This window comes from Coloeus monedula, assembly GCF_965178545.1.
Source record: "Coloeus monedula genome assembly, chromosome: 7".
Lineage (NCBI taxonomy): Eukaryota > Metazoa > Chordata > Aves > Passeriformes > Corvidae > Coloeus > Coloeus monedula.
Window position 1 is genome coordinate 8,736,732 of NC_138787.1, and position 23,837 is coordinate 8,760,568.

At 40.6% G+C, this 23,837-nt stretch overlaps 1 protein-coding gene across 1 annotated transcript in view; it reads left to right on the forward strand.

Moving 5' to 3' along the window:
* The first annotated feature begins 5,859 nt into the window (after window positions 1–5,859).
* GLS (glutaminase) overlaps window positions 5,860–23,837 on the forward strand; it is a 63,938-nt gene continuing 45,960 nt past the window's right edge. Inside the window, exons 1-6 of the mRNA XM_082285345.1 lie at window positions 5,860–6,218; window positions 14,284–14,380; window positions 14,870–14,991; window positions 20,907–21,036; window positions 21,729–21,808; window positions 23,405–23,568. Of these exons, the coding sequence (XP_082141471.1) occupies window positions 5,875–6,218; window positions 14,284–14,380; window positions 14,870–14,991; window positions 20,907–21,036; window positions 21,729–21,808; window positions 23,405–23,568 (937 nt within the window). The 5' untranslated portion in view covers window positions 5,860–5,874. The remainder of the gene's footprint in view (window positions 6,219–14,283; window positions 14,381–14,869; window positions 14,992–20,906; window positions 21,037–21,728; window positions 21,809–23,404; window positions 23,569–23,837) is intronic.

Below are 23,837 nucleotides of genomic sequence, written 5' to 3' on the forward strand. Positions count from 1 at the left end.
GGGTAAAACCAGGGTTTTTCCAAGATGGGAGAATTAAATGAGATGCACTTCTATGCTTTGGCCTGAAACCCTGCACCTCTCCCAGGGTCTTTTTAATGTGCTGGAATTCAGAGCTAAAAGCAATCAGCTTAGGACAAGGGGAGGCTGCAGCACGCACTGGCTTCTCCATCACTTCAGGGCTGAGGTGGCACATGTAGATGATGGAATGGGTTTGGGTTGGAAGGGACCTTAAAGATCATCTCATTCCAAACCCCTTCCATGGAGAGCGACACCTTTCATTAGACCAGGTTGCTCCAAGCACCATCCAACTTGGCCTTGAACACTTCCAGGAATGGGGCAGCCACAGCTTCTCTGGGCAACCTTTGCCAAGGCCTCATTAGCCTCACAAATGAAGAATTTCTTCCTAATATCTAATTTAAACCTGCCCTCTGTTAGTTGGAAGCCATTCCGCCTTGCCCTGGCACTGCATGCCCTTGTCAAAAGTCCCTCCCCATCTTTCCTTAGGGCCCTTTAGGGGCCTAATAACTCAGGTGTTAATGGTCAGCCAGTGACTGCCCAGTACTGTGGAGCTTTGTATGTGACGAGTCAGCTTGTGGTCAGCCCAAGTGCTCCAACCTCTGCTAAATGCTGGCACCAATTTCCCATGTCTGGTCTCAAGAGCAGTGAGACACGAGCCCATGGGCTCTCCTGAGCTCCCTCATGCATGCTCATCTCAGGCATGTGATAGAGCCGTTGGATGATGTTGTCACTTGTTTCTCCTTGCTTGCACAAGGTTACCAAGGCCAATATTTGAGGATTGGGAATACAAACAGAAGATCCAAATTTGCTCCCGTGCCATGGCCTCCTGTAAGATCAAGACCTGGACTGTAGTAGTTTAAGAGATGTCATCAGAATTAAGCATTAAATGTGATTGTGGGTGGAATGCATGGGGTATGTAACAGTATGATTTAGATATGTTGTAGTGCAAATAACATGCAGTGTGCTGGATGCAGCAAGGAATGCTTCTCTGGCAGGTAAGCTGTTGGCTTCTGAAGGTGAATGTTCTTGATATGTGAAGAATGTTACATCTGAAAAACGCTATTACTGATAATGAGCATGAGGAACGATGGTGCTGTCTAACTAACCAAGAGGAAAGGAAGCAGGTTAACAAATAGAGTAATAGGAAAAAATTGTGCCAGTCTTTGCAGGCCATCCTCAATAACCCTACTTCTGTGATTTGCTTGCTCTTGTTATATATACTAGAACACATCATATGTTGTCTGTCAACCACGCTAGGAATGTCCCAGGCCCTTGTAGTCTCTTTTCACGTCAGTCTCAGCAAATCCTCCAAATATTCTTCTCTTTGAATTAATTCCTCGCTGCCTCTGTTTGCCTGGAATGTGAGTGATATGAACTGAGCTATTGACTCATGGATGCACTATGCAGGAAGGGCATTTTTGATTTTATTTTTATTGCTTGTCACTTGAGGTCGCTCCCTCAGCCATTACTTTCCAGTTAAATAAATGCTCTGAATGTTTTCCTCCTTGTTGGATTTCGGAGCTATTATGCCCAAACATTTGAACATTCATTTTCTGAGATTAAATAGTAACTATTTACTGCTTATGCTTCTGTGCTCAGAGGAAGCTGTTCCGTATCCTCTGTACAATCCAACGGGGAATGTTTCTTGTGACTGAGCACCTTTCACTTGAACCAGTATAAAAATGTTACCCAAAGGTGCAGCAAGCTAGCCTCACAAAAGAAAAAAATATTTTTAGGAACTGCTCCTAGATTTGGTAGAAATACTTGAATAGATAAAAGTTGTCTCTCGTCCTTAGTTCTCTTTCAGAAAGCATTACCCAGCAACAAATGAAATGGAGCCAACATAACCATTTAAAATAGCAAAGTAAACAGTTCATGTCGTAGTCAAGATAATCCTTAATTTCTGCTGCTTATTTGAAATCTGCCCTGCTGATCTGATGGGAGGATTTAACCTTCCTGAAAGCTATCAGTGTATGTGCTTGAACTGAGAAGACCTCTTTCCACCTGCTTTTCAGAGCCCTTTCTCCTAAGAGATTAATGCTGCTATGCCCCTTTTAGAAAGGAAAACCTCTGAAATATGGATTATTTTTAGAGATCTATACTAGGAATATTTTGCTATAATACAGCTTAAGGGAAATACTTAAAGAATAATGCCTATTTAAAAGATCCTCTTTTTTTTCCTTTCCTGAAGAACCTTGTTGCCTTAATTCAAATAATTTTTGTCTTAAAAAAGAACATGTATAGTTGTGGAAATTAAAAAGAGAGTAATTGGCTTATGGTTACTGCTGGTTGTGTAACCAACTCAAAATAAAAGCTATGGGGAATTTTAATTTCAAATTTCTTTGTACTGTGTGGAAACCATTTTGTAATTTTCTGTTTCTCTTGGGATACTATGTGAAACACAGAATGGCAGAGCAGATGGTGTGTCTTCTCTTTCCAAAGAGACGAGTAGTATCACTCTGTTCAAAGGAGAAGTCTAAAGGGGGTTTCACTGGGATATGGGAAAGCCCAGTCTAACATCTGTATCAACACAAAAATCAGTGTCAGTTTAACAGGTTTAATGGATAACACTTTTCCCAAGCAAATAGTTGTGTTTCTGATGCTATTTTTACTACATTTCTTATGGCTCATTTTAAATTAAAAAAAAAATTAAAAATCTGTCTTTAGATTAAGACTCTCTGGTATACCTGTGGCAGTGGGAGGAAGGGAGAGAATCAGTGGGTGAAACGTCTCAGGCTTAGTCATAGTAGAAGCAAGGAGTGATGGCCTGAATTATGCAGCAAAAGTTCTCAGAATAGCGAATGAGTCACTATTGCCCTTGAACTTTCTGGATCTGAAGCTATATTTATCATTTTGCATTGTTCCCAAGCTGTGTGTTTGTAGTCCCACACACAGAGCAACTTGCATTTTCTGCCCTCACGAGCTAAAACACAGACAGGGGAATTTCCAGGGAGAGAAGTCCAGGATTAATTTCTTTCAGTGAGTTTTAAGAAAAGCTTTAGTGAAGAACACATGCATTGGGAGGTATGTAATAATTAGTACTAATGTACTAATGTGAAGGCAATACTAAAAGGTTAAATAAAGGAATAAGGCAATAGTGTACAAAGTGAAAAAGAAAAAAAAAGAGGAAGTGAGTAAAATGAAAGAGTTCCTGTGGGGTCAAGAATGTGTAGCATGGGGTACTGTTTTGAGAGGCAAATATTTTTGTGAATGCAGTAGCTCTTCTTTTTCCTTCCCACACACCTTATCTACAATGTTCTGACCAGAAATCGGAGCACTAAAAGGAAAGATCCAGATCATTACATTTTTCATTCTTCTGCTTCTTCTCCCCCTACAGTGTAAAGGATGAATTAGACAAGCTTTTGCACCAGGTTGTGGCTAAACAGCTGGCTTAGAAAAGAGCACAGCTGTCACACCAAAAAACCACCTTGGCACTAAAATTCAGAATCTTGTAGTGTCTGCAGAACTGTGTGTTTGATTAGTGACCAAATGCACATCCTGGAAGAGACAGCAGTCACTGTCTCTGGTCTTAGAGCAGCAGACTGTAGAAAGAATGGAAAAGGTGCTTGAGAGACTTCCATCTTTAGAGTATTTTACATAACAGAATTTTAAAATTGAGAAATATTATTATTGGGCAGCAGGATAAAAGAGGCAGTATTGGCTTGCCAAAAAGGACTTAGCAAATGGAAATCCAAAATTAGTTCCAGGAAATATAATAGGTAACGTAATAAGTATGTGAGAACTGCAGGTACTTTGCATTTTTGTATGTGAAGTTACTGCAGCACAGGATTACACATCCCACACTGGTATTTCAAGTTTCCTTGTTCAGTGGGAAGAAAAACCATTGGTGCGTGGAGGCTCATTTCATAGGCATAGATTATCAGCTATCTTTATATCTTCTTCCAAAAACCCTCATGGCTGTTGTGACAATTTATTAGCATAGGAAACCCCTGTGGATATTTGTGCTGCCGTGTAAGTAGAAGCACAAGGAAGGACTATTCTCCATGTCTATTTGTAGTTATTTCAGAGTGCAGGAAAAACGGGTAACAGAATCCTCTCTGTTTTATGGGGGTCTTTAAGAGCAATTTACTGTGCCTAGACACATGAAACTTTCAATCTGGGGCGGTAGTGGAAAACAAAATATCAGTACCTTCAGAGTAAAACACTTCCAATAAAGTGTGCAGCAAGATCATTCTAACTCAGAACTACAGCTTTTCCGCCCCCACCTCTGCCAAACATAATAAACATACCAGATGAAATAACCCTCAATGCATGGGGAAATTGTTCACAAGGAAATTTAGCTGTAATAGACTCACAGCTCCACAAGTATTTACATTTTTGCTCAGAAAATTAAGATTCCTAAACTGAGAAGACTAGGGACAATTAAAAAACTGGTTGGCATGTTGGCATTACTGAGGAAGTAGGATGACAAGAAATCTCCTCTTCCGCTGTTACCCATAATGGATACAGTCTGCTAATGTAGATCTGTATTCATCTAGGACAAATTTAGCAGTTGGTGATCTGAACAAAGTTTCACCAAGTAACTGCAAAATCTGTGACTTCCAAAATGCTATATCCTGACAGCTGTGACAGAAGCTTAAGTGTATATAAGGACTGACATTTACACCTTGTGTCGAAGCCCTGCAGTTATTTTCTGCTACTCTTTTCTGGTACACTTTTGCTTTTAGAACTGCACTACCATGGGTCGGTGGTTCCCAATCTGGGACGTAGGTGAGCAGCAGCAAAATCTCCACACTGATTAAATGCTCGATGATGTGAATGGCCGCACCCAGTTCACCTGGGCATCCAGGTGGTTGATTTTTGTGGGTTTGTGTTTGGTTTATTTATTTTTTCCTAAAAACAAGAAACTTCATACATTTGACCAAGACTTACAGCCTCCACTGTAAGTTTTGGCAATGAGCTATGCAGTTACATTTTTATTGAAAGTATGTGGAAACCCCTTAGTAACTGCTCATTGCCAGAAGCATTTGGCCCAAAGAATGCGGAAACAAGAATTCCTCCTGAGAATATTTTCAACCGGCTCCTGTTTCCTGAACCTTTTCCTAGGGTGCCTGGTGTGTGGCTGGCACAGGCCCTGTGCCTCCTTCTCTCTTCTCTGTGGTGACCAGTGACAGGACCAGAGGGCATGGCCTGAAGCTGTGTCAGCGGAGGCTTCGTTTGGGTATAAGGACAAGCTTTGTCACGCAGAGGGTGGTCGGGCAGTAGAACAGGCTCCCCAGGGAACTGGTCACAGCCGCAGCCTGACAGAGTTCAAGAAGTGCTCGGACAAGGCTCTCAGGCACAGGGTGTGGTTCTTGGGGTGTCCTGTGCAGGGCCAGGAGTTGGATTCGATGATCCTTGTGGGTCCCTTTGAAGTCAGCATATTCTGTGATCCTGCCGGCACGGGAGAGGCGGTGCACTTCGTAATCAAAAACATACAGTTTTAAAAAATGGCCATATCCATGGCAACCTGAACCCCACACCGTCGCAGCCCAGCCCGCTCCCAACGCCTTTACACGTCGCAGAGCGAGGGAGGGCGGAAAGGAAGGCGTGAGGAAGCGACTGAGGGAGGGAGGCGGCGCCCCGGGGCCCCCTCAGCGCGCCCGGTCCGCCCGCTGGGGGCGCTGCTGCTCCCGCCCCGCCGGCCGCGCGCGACACCAGCGGCCCCGCGGGGAGAGTCGGCCCGCGCCGGGGGCGTGGCAACGCCCCTGAGTGGCGTCCCTGCCGGCCAATGGGCGCGCCGCACGCCTGACAGTTAGGCGGGCTCGGCCAATGGCGCGCGGCGGGGGGCGGGCGCGGCGCGGAGCGAGAGGCGCGGCCGGGCGGCGCGGCGGGCAGTCGGCGCGGTGGCGCAGGATGATGCGGCTGTGGCGCTCGGCGCTACTGCGGGAGCTGCTACTGCTCGGCCCGCCGGGGGCGGCCGGCGGCGGGGCCCCGGTCCCGGGACCCCCCGCCGGGACCAGGCGCCTCCCGCCGCCGCTCGCCGCCCTCGGCGCCAGCCCTCCCGCCGCCCGCCGCGGCCCGGCGGCGCTGCCGTCGGCGCGGAGTCTGTGCACCCGCTCGGAGGGAGCCTTGGAGGAGCCGGGGAAGGGGGCGCAGGCGCCGTCACCGACTCCCGGCGAGCCCCCCGCCGACAGCGGCCACAACAATAACCACGGCGGCGGCGGCAAGGAGGTGGCCGGAGGCGGCGGCGGGGAGAAGTGAGTGTGGAGGGGGCGGCGGGCGCGGGGGATGATGCGGAGGCGCCATGTGAGCGCCGCCTCCCCCTCGCACGCGTGGTGCCTGCGGAAGGGGCCGGGCTGGGCCGGGCGGGCGCTTCCCCGGCAGGTGCGGGGACCCCGGGGTCTATCCCGGCCGCTCCCCGGGCGGTGCGGGCCCGGCTGCCGGCGGGAGGGGGTCGGAGCGGGAGGGAAGCGTACACGGGTGGTGGTGGGGCGTGTGCGTCCCTCGGGGCTCCGCTCACCGCGGCGTGGGGCCCAGGCAGCGCCTCGGGCTTCCCCCGGCCTGGGGGTCCCTCCTGCGTGTGTGCGGGGGTGCCGTCCGTGGGGAGGCCCGGCGCAGGGAGCGTGCCGGTAGGGTGGCTTTGGTAGCGTTTCCACTCGGCTAAAAATATTTTTCAAGAGAAGCGAAAGCTGTGTCATCTCGCATTAATTATTAAAGGCAGTGTGCATGGTGAGTAGTGCTGCCTTGGAAGTTTTGCAGGATTGTCTTCTCCACGTCTGTATCTACCTGGGTGCGTTCCTATGTAACCTGCCCTAGGGTGACCCAGCCTTGGCAGGGGGGTTGAACTGAGTGATCTCCGGAGGTCCTATCCAGCCCTAAGAATTCTGTGATCTAGTGCAGCCAGGGACAGATACTGCCACTCGTACGTGGTGAGTACAGATGTTTATAGGCAGGATGTGTGCCTGTGCCAAGAGGTCCTTATTTGTCCCTTTGTGGCAAAGGTACGCGCAGGTCATAGAATGATAAGGCTGTATATGTTTATGAAGTTAATATTCCTTCACTCAGAACTTGAAATACTCCTAAAAAAAAAAAAAAGGTCAGAGACAGGTGTATCAGCTCCAGTTTTTTACCTGGTAATGACTGGTAGTGCATACCACGGATAGAGTTTAATGATGAGGTAAATGGATTGGCAGAGCATTCTACTTTGTTAGTACTCAGCATTATGCAAGTCTTGAGTGTTCATTTCCTACCACCCCCTGTCTGACAGTCTATGCATTGGTTGTTTGAACCTGGGTACGTTTAGTATCTCAGATAACCTTTTAGAAGAAGGTTGACAGCTTAACTGCAAGCCCCATGATGACTTCTCCTTTGTGTGTGTTTGAAATGTGCCCCGTGGCATTCCTGTAGGCACCCTGTGTGCTGATTATGGGGTGGCATAATTAAAATTACACCCAAGCTGCTTTCCCAGGCTTTGCTATGCTTATTACCTAGATGAGAAGAGTAAATGACAGAAGGAACAGGGCTGAGAAAGGGCACTTGACACTGAGCAAAGTCTCTGTTAGTCTGATGCTAAGAGGAAGTCTGGAAAAGATTCCACAAGGCCAGTCAGGAAGGCTTCCCCTTAGCTTGCTAATAGTTCTGCTTTTGAGTTGTGGTTTGTGGTTTTTTTTTTAGCATGAACTTCAATATGGCAGGTGGGGAAGGAGGCTGTGGCCCTGTTCTCTGCTTTTTCCCCCCAGATGTGTTAGCTGCTCAGCCTGGTTCAGTGGGGTATAGCCTGCTTTGAAGGCATCACTAGTTACTTCTGCTGTCAGATGCCTTAAAAAATGCATGCACGTCAGGTTATGTAACCATGTACAATATAATACACAATCATACGGCTGTAATTTTTAAATATATGCTATTGTTCAACAAATATGAAGTCTCTTCTTTGAATTAGCTCTATATATAATGTTTTGGAATTATATATATAGTGAAAATTATTCTTCTGTGGCTTGAATAGGTGTGGTTTATAAAGATTGCACTTCTGTTTTCAAGCAGAAATACAGACATTAAAACTTTGGAAAAAAACAGCATGCCAGGTGTGATGGGTTTTTGACGGTATTGCAAAGGTGATTTATTGAAGAGGCAGTATTTTCTTAAACTGAGCTGTTATTAGCTTCCTACAGCTAGCAACAGTTAGTGAAATTCTTTAATTTCTAATGTGTGTGGTAAAGCTGTGTAATCACAAACCAGTTAAGCACTTTTAATAATTTTTGGCTTTTGAGAAAATGATGTTTTTTAAAGTCAGATGCTTGTTCTTTGAGTCTTACTGCAGAGTGAACTGGGAGGAATTCTATAAAACATCTATCATATAGTTATGATCAAGGAAAAAGCAAGAAGCTTTCTTTTCATTTCAGGTTGTGCAGGAATTCCTGGTGGGACATTAGTCAGGCTGCTGGATACTTTCATTCTTACTTTTCTTAATGCAGAACTATGAAAATCTTCCTTCAAGCATTTGTAAATGGTAGAATACATGTGGAAATCATTGCTTTATTAAGACAGAGTACAGGGTTGAGCAAAGTGAGGTTCTTCAAAAGATAGGTGTCTGAACTGCATCGACAACTGGGCTAAGTCAGTGCAGTCTGTGTATTCTGATGATTCCAGCACTTTGACATCCGTAGTGTCTAACATTTGAGTGGTGTTTGGCAAGTGGTTTGTGGACCCAACTGGCAATAGTCCTTTTTACTCTTTTTTTTTTTGTTTATTTGTTAGCGTTGTTGGGATATTTTTTTTTCTATTTAGTTATAAGGTCATGATTCTGGGATACAGAAATAACCCACAGTGTCAAAAGGCAGCAGTAAGGTTTTCCTGATTATTTGCTTGTCTAACAGTTCTTGCATAGAGAGAGTAGCAGTTGCAAGTGAGAGCCTAAAATGTTCTGTGCAAATACTGCAGAGAAATTTAGAACAGTTGAATTCCTCATAGAATAAATTATGAGGTCTGTGGCTGATGAAATAACTAGTATCCCATTGCATAACCAGATCCCCTGTGCGTTTTTTCCTTTGTATCTTCCACCACCTCCTTATCCCTGCTATCCAGCCTTCACACTGTGTATCCAACTAAAGCTTAATATATTTTAGAGAGGAAAGATAATTGAGCTTAAACTGAGAGTGGTCACAGATTGGTAAATTTAATTAATGGGAACTGTGGATTAAAACACAATAATATCTATGCTCATGCCTGAGTTATTAAAACACAGTAGCCTAATATACTCCTCAGTTATAGAAGTGTATAATATTTAATACCCTTTGCTCCTACTTTCAATATAACTGTTTTTTTCTTGCTTTTACTTTCAGTATAAGAGTGCATTGTTCATCTTGCATCTTACGCTGGACAGTAAAGGGATCAGTTTATCTTAGTAGAAGCTATTTCTAAATTACAAAGGCCTTGATTAAGGTGAGAGGGAGGAGCAAAATGTGAGTGACCCTAACTTTTGAAAGCTAAATTGCTCACTTTTTACAGCTACATATACTGCTGGACACTAGTATATAGAATATCACAAAGCGGTTAAAAGAAATGTTTCATTATTTTTTTTAAATGACAAGGGAGTGGTAGTGCTCGTTTTTAAGGCAGAGATGAATTCTGGAGATACTTTTAAAAATAAATTTGCTTTTGCAGCCAGGCCAGATTACAGAGGAATAACTAATAACCAGGCAGTGGTTCATTTCGCTGATACTCCTGTGGAGTGTGGATACAATACTCAGAGATGCAAGAAACAGTTAGAAGTACACTTTTATTAGACCTTTCATAACGTCTGTAGAGGCCAAGGTTTTGAAGCTACAGTTTTTTGTTTTACCATCAGCACTTTGATAGCTAACATGTCTATCTTTGATCTAAGTTTATAAATATGTAGTTTCCTCTTGAATCTTGTTTAAGTTCTTGGGTAAATAGTTGCCCACCTCTGTTATGGGACCAGCGTCTCACTATACAAGTGGACAGAAAGTAGTTTCTTAGTGACTTGATAAGTGTTTGTGTCTCTTGGTTGGAAATATTTATCTGTATTATGGTGACAACTTCTTCAAAGTGCCTGTTTTAGATAGAGGGGCTATCTGACTGTGACTTGCAGCTTTCATAGAATCCCAGAATAGTTTGGATTGGAAGAGACTATTTAAAGGTCGCTCAGTACAAACCCCTCTGCAATGAGCAGGGACATCTTCAATAGATCAGGCTGCTCAGAGCCTCATGCAATCTGACCTTGAATGTTTCCAGGGATGGGGCATCTACCTCCTCTCTGGACAGCCTGTTCCAGCATTTCACCACCCTCACCATAAAATTTCTTCATTGTATCTAATATAAAGCTGTTCTCTTTTAGTGAAAAACCATTATGCCTTGTCCTATTGCAACAGACCTTGCTAAAAAGCCTGTCCCCATCTTTCTTATAAACCCCCTTTAGGTACTGAAAGGCCTCAGTGCGGTCTCCCAAGACCCTCCTCTTCTCCAGGCTGAACAGCCCTATTTCCCTGAACCTTACCTCTTCGTGGGGAGGTGCTCATCCCTCTGACCATCTTGGTGGCTTCCTCTGGACCTGCTCCAACAGGCCAATGTCATTCCTGTGCTGAGGACCCCAGAGCTGGATGTAGTACTCTGGGTGGAGTCTCACCAGAGCAGAGTGAAGGGAAAATCCCTTTCCTTGACCTGCTGCCCACACTCCTCTGGACGCAGCCCAGGACAGGTGTGGCTCCGAGTGCACATGGCTGGGTCATGTCCAGCTGCTCCTCCACCAGCACCCGCGAGTCCTTCTCGGCAGGGCTGTTCTTGATCTGTTTGTCCCCCAGGCTGTGTTGATTCCGGGAGTTACTGTGGCCCCGGTGTAGAACCCTGCACTTGGCTTTGCTGAGCTTCATGAGGTTCACACCTGGACAAGCTTCTTCAGTTTGTCTAGGTTGCTCTGAATAGTGTCCCATCCCTCAGGCTTGTCACCTGCACCACTCAGCATGGTGTCATTGGCAAACTTGCTGAGGCTTCATCCTATCCCACTGTTGGTGTCATTGATGAAGATACTAAACAGTACTGGTCCCAGTACAGACCCCTGAGGGACCGCTGTTTGTGACGGTAATTGTGACCTCATTTTTATGACTGGTGTCATATTTGTTAATAATGCCTGAAAGTATTATTAGCAATATCATATCTTTATATCATTTGTTGTTCTGTAAATCCTGTTCTGCATTTTGGCAGTTCTATCTTGAAGTACAAAGTAGGAATCTTCCATGTTATTTGAAATTTAATTTTGTTTCTGTCCTAGAAATGCAGCATTTGTTAAAATGAAATCATCCCCAGAATCTGGTGTAGGCTTTGTACTGATGCAAAAGGAAGAGCTGAAAGAACGAATGATACGGACTGCAAAGTCCTTGTGCTTGGAATTCCTGTTTTTTTTTTCTTTATATTTAAAACAGTCCACCAGTATTGTAGCCCACAGATTAGTACACTACCAAAGAAGTCTAGTTGTTTAATAGTCTGGTGCTTATTTATTTTTTTAAAGAAGGTAAATAAGTATCAAAAGTCATTATGCTTGAAATCAGGTAAACTGGAATTTCCACTTAATTTGACTGTGAAAATTGCAAGTTCCCCGACCTGAAAAACAGCTTTTTTTACATGTGTGGAGCAGAATTATCTTGCTAAGTGTGCTCCCAGTGCCAAAACACATCTTTTAGGTTAAGCAAACATTGGTTACTGACATCACTGATCTGATAAACTGCAGAGCAAGCTTTTTCACCCCTATTTAGCTGATAAACTTTATGAAAAGGTGGACTATTTGACGAGGAGCAATTTTCTGTAAATATATTGAATGTCATCCTCTTTGCTTTTGTAGTCTGTGCAGCTCCATTGTTTAATTAGGCTGAGTGACCCAATATTGAACAACAGCAGATGTGAAAGATATGAAGACCATGTTGAGAGATTTTCTGCTGTGAAGGGTGCACATCTCTTTAATAGATTAAAAGCCTATGAAGAGGCAGCTAAAATCTTGGTTAAATGTCTGAAGTATTTTTCTGCACCTTTCCAGACAGAAATTCTTGGAACAGCTGTAAAATTCTGAGTAATTGCTCAGAAATGTGTAATTAAATAGGTTATCAGTTAAAATTTCTCAGTGTGTTTGCTGGCTGGTTTTGCTAAAGTGAAATAGGAAAGTTTCTTCTGCCAGACCTTCAGCAGTCCAGGAATGACTCATGTAGCATAGACATCCCTTAAAACATGAAATCTTGACACGTTGGGGAGCTCAGTTAAAAGCTCTGTGTAAATGATGAAGATGTAGGGGTATAGACGATGTAACTTAGCATAACTTTTCAAATTAGTTCCCTGCAGAATTAGGATGCAGACGCAGTGGGAAGCTTTAGTTGCTATGTTGGTAGTTTTGGTTCTGTTGGCTTGACTGGACGTACTGTCCCCAAAGGACTGAAAGCAAAATATGCTGTCTGGAAGACCTGAATTTTCCTTAGGAAAAGGGCTGTTCAGTAATTTGCTTGAGGTAGTAGCAAGCGTTTGTCTTGGTTGAATTGCCAGCCTGTCTGTGCATTAGTCAGCCAGCATAATTTAAATTAAAAAAAAAAAAAATCTAGACTGTAAGACAAGGAAAGTTCTGTTGGCTTACAAAGCTGTCTTCTGTTCTTAGTATGTAAATACAGTGTTTTAAATTAGAAAATGAGAGGTGGTATTTTTTACTACTGGTTTTCACAGCTAGTTACTAGGAAAGGAGGGAGGCAAGGGCAATCTAGAGGTTGTCTTAAATTTAAAAGGGTATTTGGATATAATCAGATTTTTATTAAAAATAATCATAAATCTGACTTGTGCAAGTATTGGGAGAGGAGAGGATTAAACGTCAGTCAGTAAGATTGCATTGGCCTGTCTAGGGTCTGTGCTTAGTTGTAGCATTTTACTTTTGCAGTTAGAACCCTGAGTTCTGTTATTCAAAGATTACTAATCTCTTGAAAAATTCAGTGACTAGAAGTTGGACCTGCTTTTTGTACACGCTTGCATGAATGTATAAAAATACATAAATGGCCACTGAGCATTCTAGTTTCAGGCATTAGTTTATCTGTTACTGTACAGTAAGAAAGTATTGCCAATATTAATAGATTATAAGATAGACCTTTGCAGTTGATGGCTAGAATGATGTAAGACTACATACTCTGCATTTTAGTTAATATCTACATTTGTTTTCTTTTGGTTTTATGTATGTTTGCTTGTCAAACATCGGAACACTGGCTTTTTTTTGTCTGGAAGCAAACCTAGGCACTTCAGGGGACCAAAGGATGGGAATCCCTTTGCTGTTGCTGCCCCTCCCAGTCTCAAAGTGTGTGTTCTGCTGCTTACAGGCCAAGTGTAAAGACTTGGGCTCCTGCCTGCTGCAGGGTGCTTTGGAATATCAAGGAGGGCGAAACTTTTTATAGGTTAAATCTATAACATTCCAAAGGCTTTGAGGGAAAGCTGTCAGTGCTACAGCTTTCTGTCTTAGAAGGAATCTCAATGCTTAGTCTGGTAGGTTTCCTTCAGATTTCACATAAAATGGAGGTGCAGGTAACAAGAAACTGCAGCCATAGGGGAAGCCTATCTTGGAGTGAAATAGGTAGCACCTGGGATCTTGGAGAGCCGGTGTGTTTACACTGATAAGCACAGTGACCATTAAAGGTGCATCTACACTGGGTTTACTTAGCTAAGTAGGTGTGATGAGAGTCACTCCTGCTTCAGGTGCTCCGATGATTATGCTGCAGATGTCTTTGCTTGTTTCACAGTAACTGATGGGCCTTACATAAGCTTCTAGAAGGATAAGGACTTCAGGACTCCTCTGTGGAGTCCTGAAAACAGGACTGTTTTTGTTTTGAAGAAAATATTACACATTTATCATCTCCTCTTGCTTGTAGAACAGTTGGGTCATAATGCTCTACAACTTTTTTATGAGGCATGTACATCTTGGAATCTTATAAATAATTTATCCTCTTGCAAGTAACATAGCTATCCTTGGTAACATCAAAAAGAGGGATATGTGATTAATCTACTCCCAGAAAAAATCTAAATATAATCTTAGCAGTAAATGTATGACAGTAAAAATATAACTGTGTTGCAGTTAAGAATGTTTGCTACTGTAAAATCTACTTGTAATATTACCATTTTTTTTCTACTTAAAGTCAAACTAAGCTTTGTGTTCACTGATAAAAACGTTCTTTGAAATTAGTGGTAGCAGTTACATTGGTAGTGAAAATGTGTTTCCCTGAGAATAATGCAAAAATGTGTATAAATAAAAATAGGCACTAAAATAATCTGTACTTTTTATTTTCTGTTTTCCAGTAAAATGAAACAAGGTCTCCTTCCCAGCTTAGAAGATCTACTTTTCTATACTATTGCAGAAGGACAAGAAAAAATACCAGTTCATAAATTCATAACTGTAAGTTTACTGTTCCAGAGTGCTGTATGAAAGCTAACTACTGCAAGGTTATTTTAACATTCTAAGTGCAAGAGCAAAGCAAAGAATTTCTGTCGACCATGTTTAGCTGTGGGAAGGAATATAACTATTGTTTTTCCCCCAGTGCTGTTTCTGTAGTTTTGTAAGAGAATGAGTATATTAATGTTGTTATTCACTTCTTTGATGTGCAAAAGAGTATGCTTAAAAGCATCTGTGCCTATGGCACAGCTCAGTAGTATTTGTACTTGTGTAAAATGTAGTTGGACCACTGGATTTCAAGTAATATTAATGCTTTGACATATAATGCAGCCAAAATTGCCAAAGGAAGTTGCTAAAGAATCAGTAAAGTGTCAAAATGTCTCTGTTGATACTGCAGTGGCAGATCTCTTATAGTGGTAAATGCTGAGCAGTAGGTAACTTGATTGTAATAGCATATCTTTTCACTTAGTAATTACTGTTTTATCGTGATAGGCACTCAAATCTACAGGATTACGTACATCTGATCCTCGATTGAAAGAGTGCATGGATATGCTAAGACTGACTCTTCAGACAACTTCAGATGGTGTTATGCTGGACAAAGACCTTTTTAAAAAGTAAACTTTCTGTCAATTATGTACCTATAATTCTGAATGAATGCTGTCTGTGTGTTACTGAGTGCTGTCTTAAGGAGAGACATAAGGTATATAAATCGATTAGAAAGGGAGTCAAATGTACACTCCTCATGCTGTTTTGATAAAAGTTTGTTCTCAGATTTCATGCAGCAGACAGGCTCCATGATCTCCACAAGAGTTTAATATGTCAATGTTGTTTGCATGTGTTTTCACCCCATACTGCAACTATTGGTCAGATGCCAAACAAATGATTTGATGCAGCATGAAGTATTTAGTAGGATTATGTAAAACTGCTCTCTCACTACATCGTCAGTTTTTAATCTGAAGTTCAGGATGCTGCTTCTGTGTGGCGAGATGTTCCAAGCATGTGTGTAATTCTAAAAGTGAGTATGTGGGAAACAGTGAAGTTAAATTTCAAGATACGTGGAAATGAGAGGAGTTAGGATGGCAGACATTCCTTTGGTCTGTTTTGGAAAAGACCTGTGTGCTGTATTTTAGTGATGCTTTTATTGGTTTTTTTTTTAGCAAAGTCTGTAAGCTGAATAGTATAAGCACTGTTCAGGTTGTCTTCTGTTCATTTCAAGCACACTCCTTTGCTCCTCTGCTTACAGCTTTTGTGTGCCAAAATATTGGAAATTTGGAGGTTCTTAAATTTTGAAATGTAATTTTTAGGCTATTTTTTCATCTGCATTGTAATTCCATTTACAGGGTAAATCATAATATTTAAAACTTATTTGCACATATTATTTTGTATGTGTGTATATATTATACATATATAATATGTTTATTTTATATACATATAGGTATATAAAATGTATACTATACTGTGTATTTGCATAGTTTATATAAGTGTAAATGTATAAACATAAAAGGTATGTATATAGATATTAAAATATATATAAACATTTTTGGAAATAGATTGAGAAAAAGCGAATGTCTGTGTGTGAGAGAAAATAACAGACCAGTCAACTCCTTAAGCAGATGTGAGATACTTTGTAAAGATCCAGCATGGACTAACTTTACTCCTGTGTTAAGTTCAAGACCAGGTTTTCACTGTTTTTATTGTCAGCCCAGTAAAAACTCGAAATTGTTAGATTCAGAAACCTTCCTGGGTGTATGGATGGTTTGGAAAGGAAATGCATTTGTTATTGTGTGTTACATTTGTACTAAAAGGCTTATTTGTCACAGTACACTCTGAATTACGTTTTAGGCAAGGGCTGTACATTTGAAAAAGGAAAGTGATTGCTAATTAGCAGGATTATCTTATGTTCTATGTCACATCTCTGGGATTCGATCCTTTGTGTGAGGAGAGTAGTCGTTACTATAACAATTTGTGGAAAGCTTCCATGGTTGCTTCTTGTGTAGGAAGAATTTTGAACATAAAGATTATACAGACATGGAGAGGTGAATCTTACTTCACATAGCAAGTTTTTCTTTGCAGCAGAAGGTTCCTTTGCAACCTTTTTCGTAAATTAAAAACCCCCAAACTTCACTTACCTGTTACTTGTAGGGACACTGCATTTGTTGTGAAGAGACTTGCACAGAATCCCTGTATTTTCTTCTACAAGTGTTTAAGATGTGAAATATAACTAATGTATCTACTCAACTGTACTTACCTCAGGACTTTGAAGCTTCAGTTCCCTAAACATAGAAGTCAGTGGTGTAATTCTCATCTTGAATTTGAATCCAAAGCTGCCAGATCGCATAAAATATCAAGGTTAAGTGATCTGGAGTAGTGGTAACATAAGCTTGACTAAATCAATGAAATCCAGTAGAAATTAGCTGTAAAATACACCAGCTCATATGTCTATATTGTCTGTTTCTGTATGCCTTTTTAGTGGTTCTACACATTAGGCTTCAATTTGACTAAAACTGCTTTATTTTGAAATTTTTTGGCTTTACAGCACTCTCCACATCAGAATCTCCATGTTACGGGCAGAACAACTTGGAGTTTTAGTCTTTCATCTGCGGAATTTCTTGAGTTGAAGATTTCTGGGGTGCACATTCTGGAGAGAGTGCTGACAGATTTATGAATTAGTTGTTTATGTTGCTAACATGGCCATGATGTGGTCTTTGCCGAGTGAGACCAAGCTGTTATTGAAAGCAGTGTGACATGCTGGTTAGCTTGCAATGTGAATTTTCTTCTTTCTGGTATTACTTAATACAGTAGTACTATCTATTGTTAGATGAAACTTGGGCAACTTAATAAATATGGAAGATTGTACTTGCTAATCTTCCTTACAAAGTGTGCACATTTTGACATGCCCTGTGTTTTTAGAAGTTTCTATGGCATTGTAGCTAGTCTGTAGAAAAAAGTCTGATAATATTTGTAAGAAATCCTCCTATCCCTCTTAGCTTTTCCTTAAACTCATAGCATGTTCCTAACAGAAAAATATACGACTTGCAGAAAGCCCTTTTTCTCAAATAACAATATTTTGGTCAGTGGGGTAGAGTGGGGAGGAGGGGTAGGAAAGGCATAAGGCAATCAGAATTGAGTTAATTTGATTATAGTGTACACTTGAATGAAATGATAGCTACTGAGTAGCAGTTCAACTCTTAAGTTTAAACCCTGTTTTTTTTTCAGAATAGCTTGCTTGGCTTTGTAGGATTAGCCTTTGTCACAAGGTGCTGTCTATCCTGCTTTATTGACCCAGAACTGTGGTATTGCTACCACGTCTTTGGTGTGTGGGTAAGAAGCAGCAGTCTCAGTGTGTTACGTACTGAGCATCAACCTGTCAGTCTGTTGCTGGATCTCAGACGGGGTTTGCTGTTTGCTGCTGAGTGACTGTGCTGCTCTCAATATAGGTAGCAAATCCTGATGAAAACTTTAGTTTTAGAGGAACTTAACCCCAGGTGTTAATAAATGTTTTCATCCTGTTTGAGCAATTAGATTTGAGCAATCTTTTGACAGAAGGTGGAGGATTTCCACCATGTTAGAATATTAATATCTGGTTTGTCAACATGCTACTTCTTTTTCTAAAATGTTTAAATGTGTTGAACACTTCTACAGACCTAGTAATGGAATTTCACATGGCTTTCTGTAATGCATAAACTGTAGCTTTCAAAACAGGAAAAAAGTGTATCTGTACACATAGCTGAAAAGCTCTTCGGAATTGAAAATTCAGATTATGTTTTTAGCCATGTCTGTTTTGTGTAGGGAAGCAGTAATCAGCAATCTGAGTCAGAACTTGAAAAATGATGGATAAACCTAACAAGGTGATAAAGGAAACAAAGCGATTCTAACTTCATGCTAGAGAGCAAAGATGCAGTTTCCAAAGACCCTCAAACTGTTGCTTTCAAACTTGGATATACAAGCCATTGACAGTTAATATAGATGATAAGACTTGCAGCCTAATCTTCCTAACCAAAATGTGTCTGGAAACATTTATAGTTTGAAAAGGCATTTTTTTAAAGTGGGGCAAGAAATGCTTGGATTGGGATTTGGCAAGAGAGTTGTTTTTGTTTTTTTAGGCTGAGATTGTAAAGTTCATTGAAATGGAAGAGTGTAAAATAGGAAGTTTTTAGTGTACCTGTCTGGAGCACTACTAAACTGTATGAGAGATAAGAGCCAAGTTGTTCACAACATTTGACCATAGAAAGGTTTTTATTGATCAATATATTTATTTATTTAAATTCCTCCCTGTGATCTTTTCCTAGTGCTCCACTTCTTTGGAGCCTGAAGCCAGCCATCTCCAGAGGGTTACCTGGAACATAAGTAGTTAAATACTTCGGCGGGGAGGAGATGTCAGCTGCACAATTTTAGAGGCTGTCATGGCTCATGTCCTGGCTGACTGAAAACATTGCTATCCTGTTAAAGGGAGACCTAAGAACTCTGTTATTTTGTCCATGCACCTATTGTTCTGAACACCCATCTAGATGACTTGAACCCTTGTATTTAATTTAGTCTGTGAATTCATATGATTTGCTTGGGTTAATGATAAATACCCAGACAATGTCCTTGGCAGAGTCTGGGAAAAATTGGTAATGATAGGTAATGTCCTTCGCCAGCTTAGCCATTTCTGTGATGAGTTTCAGTCCCTGCATTAAAATGGTTGTACTGCTGAAGTGAGCATCATAGACTTGGTGTGAATTTTAAGTGTATAAATGCCCTTCCTGTTTCAGAAACACAATGTGATCTTAAGAGGACTGTATTTCAGTGCATACTGCCTTCTTGTTTTCCAGATTTTGTATTGACTTGTTCTAATAGGTTTGGGTGAATTTTGGATATATTTTTTTTCTTACAAGCGTGCTTAATGCTGTCCAGGTGGTATAGGCAATGTTAGAAATCTATCTGCAGTTTGAACCTAGTGGATGTTATGTTGTTACTCATTCTGCACACAGCTGCCATCAGTGTTATTAATTACTTTTGAAAAGGGGTTTTGCACCTGGAGTAGGTAACTGTAATTGGAAGCTGCTGGGAACAAAAGCAAACAGGATTTTTTGCAAGATACAGAAAAAAATACGACAGATTGCAACAAAACAACTCAACTGCAATTTTAACATAGGCTAAGAAAGAGCAGCGTATTACAGACAGTAGTTTGTAAGGTGACTGTGTACATCGGAAACGTCACAATTTCTCGTTCACTTTCGGAGACCAGTGCCTATCAGCATTTGAAATGGGTATCAGTTGAATTTAAGATAAGTCGTCTAAGTACTAAGGACTTTAAAGGCGACTTTAAAGACTTAGAAAAAGAGAGGGCGTTTCAAAGGGAGGAAAATTCTGTCTCTTCACCGATCTTCATGCACCTTCATTTTGAACTGATGATGACTTTTAATAGTAGGATTATTGAAATATTGAAATACCTAATCTAAGTGAAAACATTTCCCTAAAAATTACTTTTTTTCTGAGTAACTCTTAATTGGAAGGTATGTTCTTCTTCGTAGCATGTGCCTAGATGTTCTTAACTTTTCATTTGCCTGCATTAGTAGTATGTGTCTGCTTTTGTCAACACTGCCAGAAGGCATGGCATGAAGGTGTTAACTGTTTGTTTGGTGTTAAACCTCCCTTTGTCTTCCTTGCACTGGGATAGGGCTGTTAATACCCTTCATCAGGTCATATTTCAACTGACTTGATAATGGCTCCCAGTTGCCACCCTGCTCGTGCTCTCCCCCTTCACCCACAGACACACCACTTTCAGCATGTCTCAGTTTGTGTTCATCCTTCCTTCTGTTTGTCCTAGATAAGTCCTTTCCTTTTTACCTCATCGGTTTTTTGACTGACCCAGATGGGCTGATGTTCCGAGGGTGTGGCCGATAGTGTAACTGTGTTCTGGGCTGAAAGGCAACAGAGATTCCTTAAGTGCTGTCGGTTTGAAACTAGAAACTTGCGGTACTGCTCACTATGAACTTTTGCTCAGTTCAGGAGATGTTACCAAGTTTTTCCACAGGGCTTTTTTCTTATTAGAGGGGAATCACATTCCAGTTTGGTCTGTTGGCAGCGTTCTCCCCTCAGTTCGTGGTGAAAGAGTCAAGTGAGAGAAAGCAACCCTGAACCTCCTAAGTCTGATCTAACTCTGAAATTAGTACTGTTTTGGACAAGGACTGGGCTAGATAAACTACAGATGGCTTGATCCTGAGAACTGGGTGCTTTAGATCCCTTTTGCAAGCTGAGGTGCTACTTGAAGGCAGATTGATAATACCTTGCAGTATAGCTTCACAGTTGAAACTTCAAAAAGAGAGCTTTAAGTAGAAAAAAATAAAAATGAATGCAATAAAACTATTATAACTAATTTAGAAAAATAGAGTGGCAAATTGGAAAAGTAATAAAGCCTTGTTCTTGTAGGCATGTAGCTTCACGGGACTGAAGGTCCTAATTAAATAACATGTAATTGCTACTTAAGTAGGCTTTTTGACAGTACATTGTCAAAGTACTAATAAACTTTTTCAACTTTTTGCAGGTGTGTACAAAGTAATATTGTGTTGCTTACTCAAGCTTTCAGAAGGAAGTTTGTCATTCCAGATTTTATGTCGTTTACTTCCCATATTGATGAGCTGTATGAAAGTGCTAAAAAACAATCTGGAGGAAAGGTAACCTGTTTATAAATTCAACTTCAAACTTCTGTAGGTTTTTAGTATTAACCAAATGCGTCATTTGTTAAGTAGATAGTTTTTTCTTAACGTTTTTAGAAAAATTAAACTGATAGCGTAATGAAAGAGTTTTGGAAGTTCAGTTATGCCTGCAACTTGTAAACTGTGTTAGAAATACAGTCCGTAGCCTCTAAGAATCTTGTAGCGTTTTGATGTTGGAATATGAAAATAGCATTATTCTTTCTTATAAAACTGCTGTATAATTTGTCAGACTACACTTAGTTTGTAGAAAAATTATGCAGCTCTACACATCTGGCAGTTGTCAATACCACACCTTTGTTAGTAAATAAAATTTATTCTGGTGCTTATTTTCAATAAATTAGTTTTAAAATCCCAGACTTTGTTACAAGCTAAAAATTTTATATGATTTGAAAATGCTGAACATGCTGTAATACAGAACACAGATACCTCTCTGAATGTGCTGAAAATTTTACTTTGAAAAAATGTTTTATTTGATAGTGATCCAGTGAATATAATAATTTCTAATGAAGCTTTAGATATACCAGGTCATTATTAGTAGTGTAACTCAGTTCTACCTTGTGTATTCTTTCCATTGACATTTATTTTAAGTAACGTAGAGTTAAGTATTTTGGATATTGTAATGTGTCTCTCTTTATTTCACTCTGTAATAGGTTGCTGACTATATTCCACAACTGGCCAAGTTCAGCCCCGATTTGTGGGGGGTGTCACTTTGCACCGTTGATGGACAAAGGTATATTGTAACTTCTAGATTTTGTTCTTGGAATAGTTGAAGGACAGATAAAGGCAATGCTTCTGTAGTATTAATCTTTGGAAGCTGAAAAGCTTTGTCTCATAGTACTTGTGCATCGAGCTGTATAACTTTCTGTGTAGGTCACAATGTACAAAGTGTTAGTTCCTTCTCCGCATTTTAATGTTTTCACTGTAGCATTGTTATGTAATATGTGTGTCACTGAAAAAATGCAGATACATGTTCTTTAAAAAGACAATGAAGATGTGGAAACTGGACAGAGCTGAAGATGATTTTGCTTTTCAGGTTTATCAGGCTTTTCCCTGTAAGGGTTTATGTAGGTCTTAGATATAGTCAGAGTGATTTTATTTTTCTCAGTATTAGTAACTCAGAGTAGCAGACGCTTAGGAGCCTTGATGTAAAGGGATACCTTGCACCATCTAGCTGAGAAGTAACACAAATTCTGTCTACCTTTGTGAGTACACAATGCAGGATGTCCATCATCTCTGCTGACCTGCAGTTTGGTGTGGTCCTACTGCAGGTCCTGGAAACTGCAATTTTTGGGTGTTGGGTTTGTGAATGGGGCATTCCTGAGAGCATCAGACTTGCTTCTGGTGACTATGGCTTGGAAGTTATTTTGCTATGATCTCTTGAGATCCATATGTTTGCTTCTAATTAGCCATATGCTCTGTAATCTCAGGGGAGGAGCTGTACAAGTGAGCTGAAGTATATTTTTCATCTCCCTGTTTAAGTGTCTGAGCTATAATCTATTAATAGTAAAAAACCTTATACTTTAAATTGGCATTTTGCTTTGTTTTGGATATTATGCGCTAATGAAAGTTTTTATAATGTTAATTTTTGTGATGTTTAATGTTTAGTAATGTTAGCTTTTATATTGCCAAAATGGTATTGTGATTTTCACTGAAGCCTGCTTGTGTTTTCTGCAAAGAAAAGAAGCAAATACACTCCTGATTTTGTCACCAGACAAGTGACTGCTTCAAGCATTTTGCTCTAGATGTGGCATATGCTGCTTGCATGAGTCACTCTTTGGTGCAGTCTGACATAGATGCTGAAAGTAAACTTTCCAAAAGATAGCATGTAGTAAGTGTTATAAAACATCTCTGCCATTATCACAGGGAATGTAAATGCAGCTATTTGATTATTGTTCTCAAATTGCAAAATCAAACTGTATCTCATATTTGTTTATATAGACATGAATAAGTGTAGTGGCTCTGTTTGGGTCAGCTGTACCCTGTTGAGTATGTGGTTTGCAACTGAGTAGGATAAGTGTAAGATTAGAGGTCTGAGGTGATTTCTTGCTCTGGTACAAACACATATCTGAACCCATTTTCATTTTGTTATCTCTGCAGTAGTCAGCAACGGACTTTGTTATGCTTGGCTTATGGAGTCAGTTGCTAAAACCTGTAAATCTCATTGTTAAGTTCTTTAAAATGAGACTTAGTATTAATATGCTTTTGCTTTTTGGTGCGTTTTTGTTATTAGTCCTTGTATGTGGAAGGATAGATGAAGCATTTAACATTCTACTGCCACAGCTGACAATCAGGAAATTCCAAGCCTCTTCATCTGTGTTTTTCCCAGGCATTCTGTGGGTGATACCAAAGTTCCATTTTGTCTTCAGTCCTGCGTAAAGCCTTTGAAATATGCGATTGCTGTCAATGATCTTGGTACAGAGTATGTGCACAGATATGTTGGTAAAGAGCCTAGTGGATTACGGTTCAACAAATTGTTCCTGAATGAAGATGGTAAGAGATACATTTTACTTAATAATGCAAATACTCAGTTTTAGAAAAATATGAGGCAAGCCTACACAGTTTTTTCAGTCTTGTCATTTTACCCTATCCTCTTAAGTCATATTACTAGGCAGCTTTCTGGAATATTTTGCATCACCAAGGTAAACTTAGTTTTTGTTAGTCACTTTTGCCTAATTTAGAATGCTAGTAAAAGATGTTGTATTGCTTCTATTCTATTTGCTAGTTATTGAGCTGTAGGAAAACCCAAAGAATTTTAACGA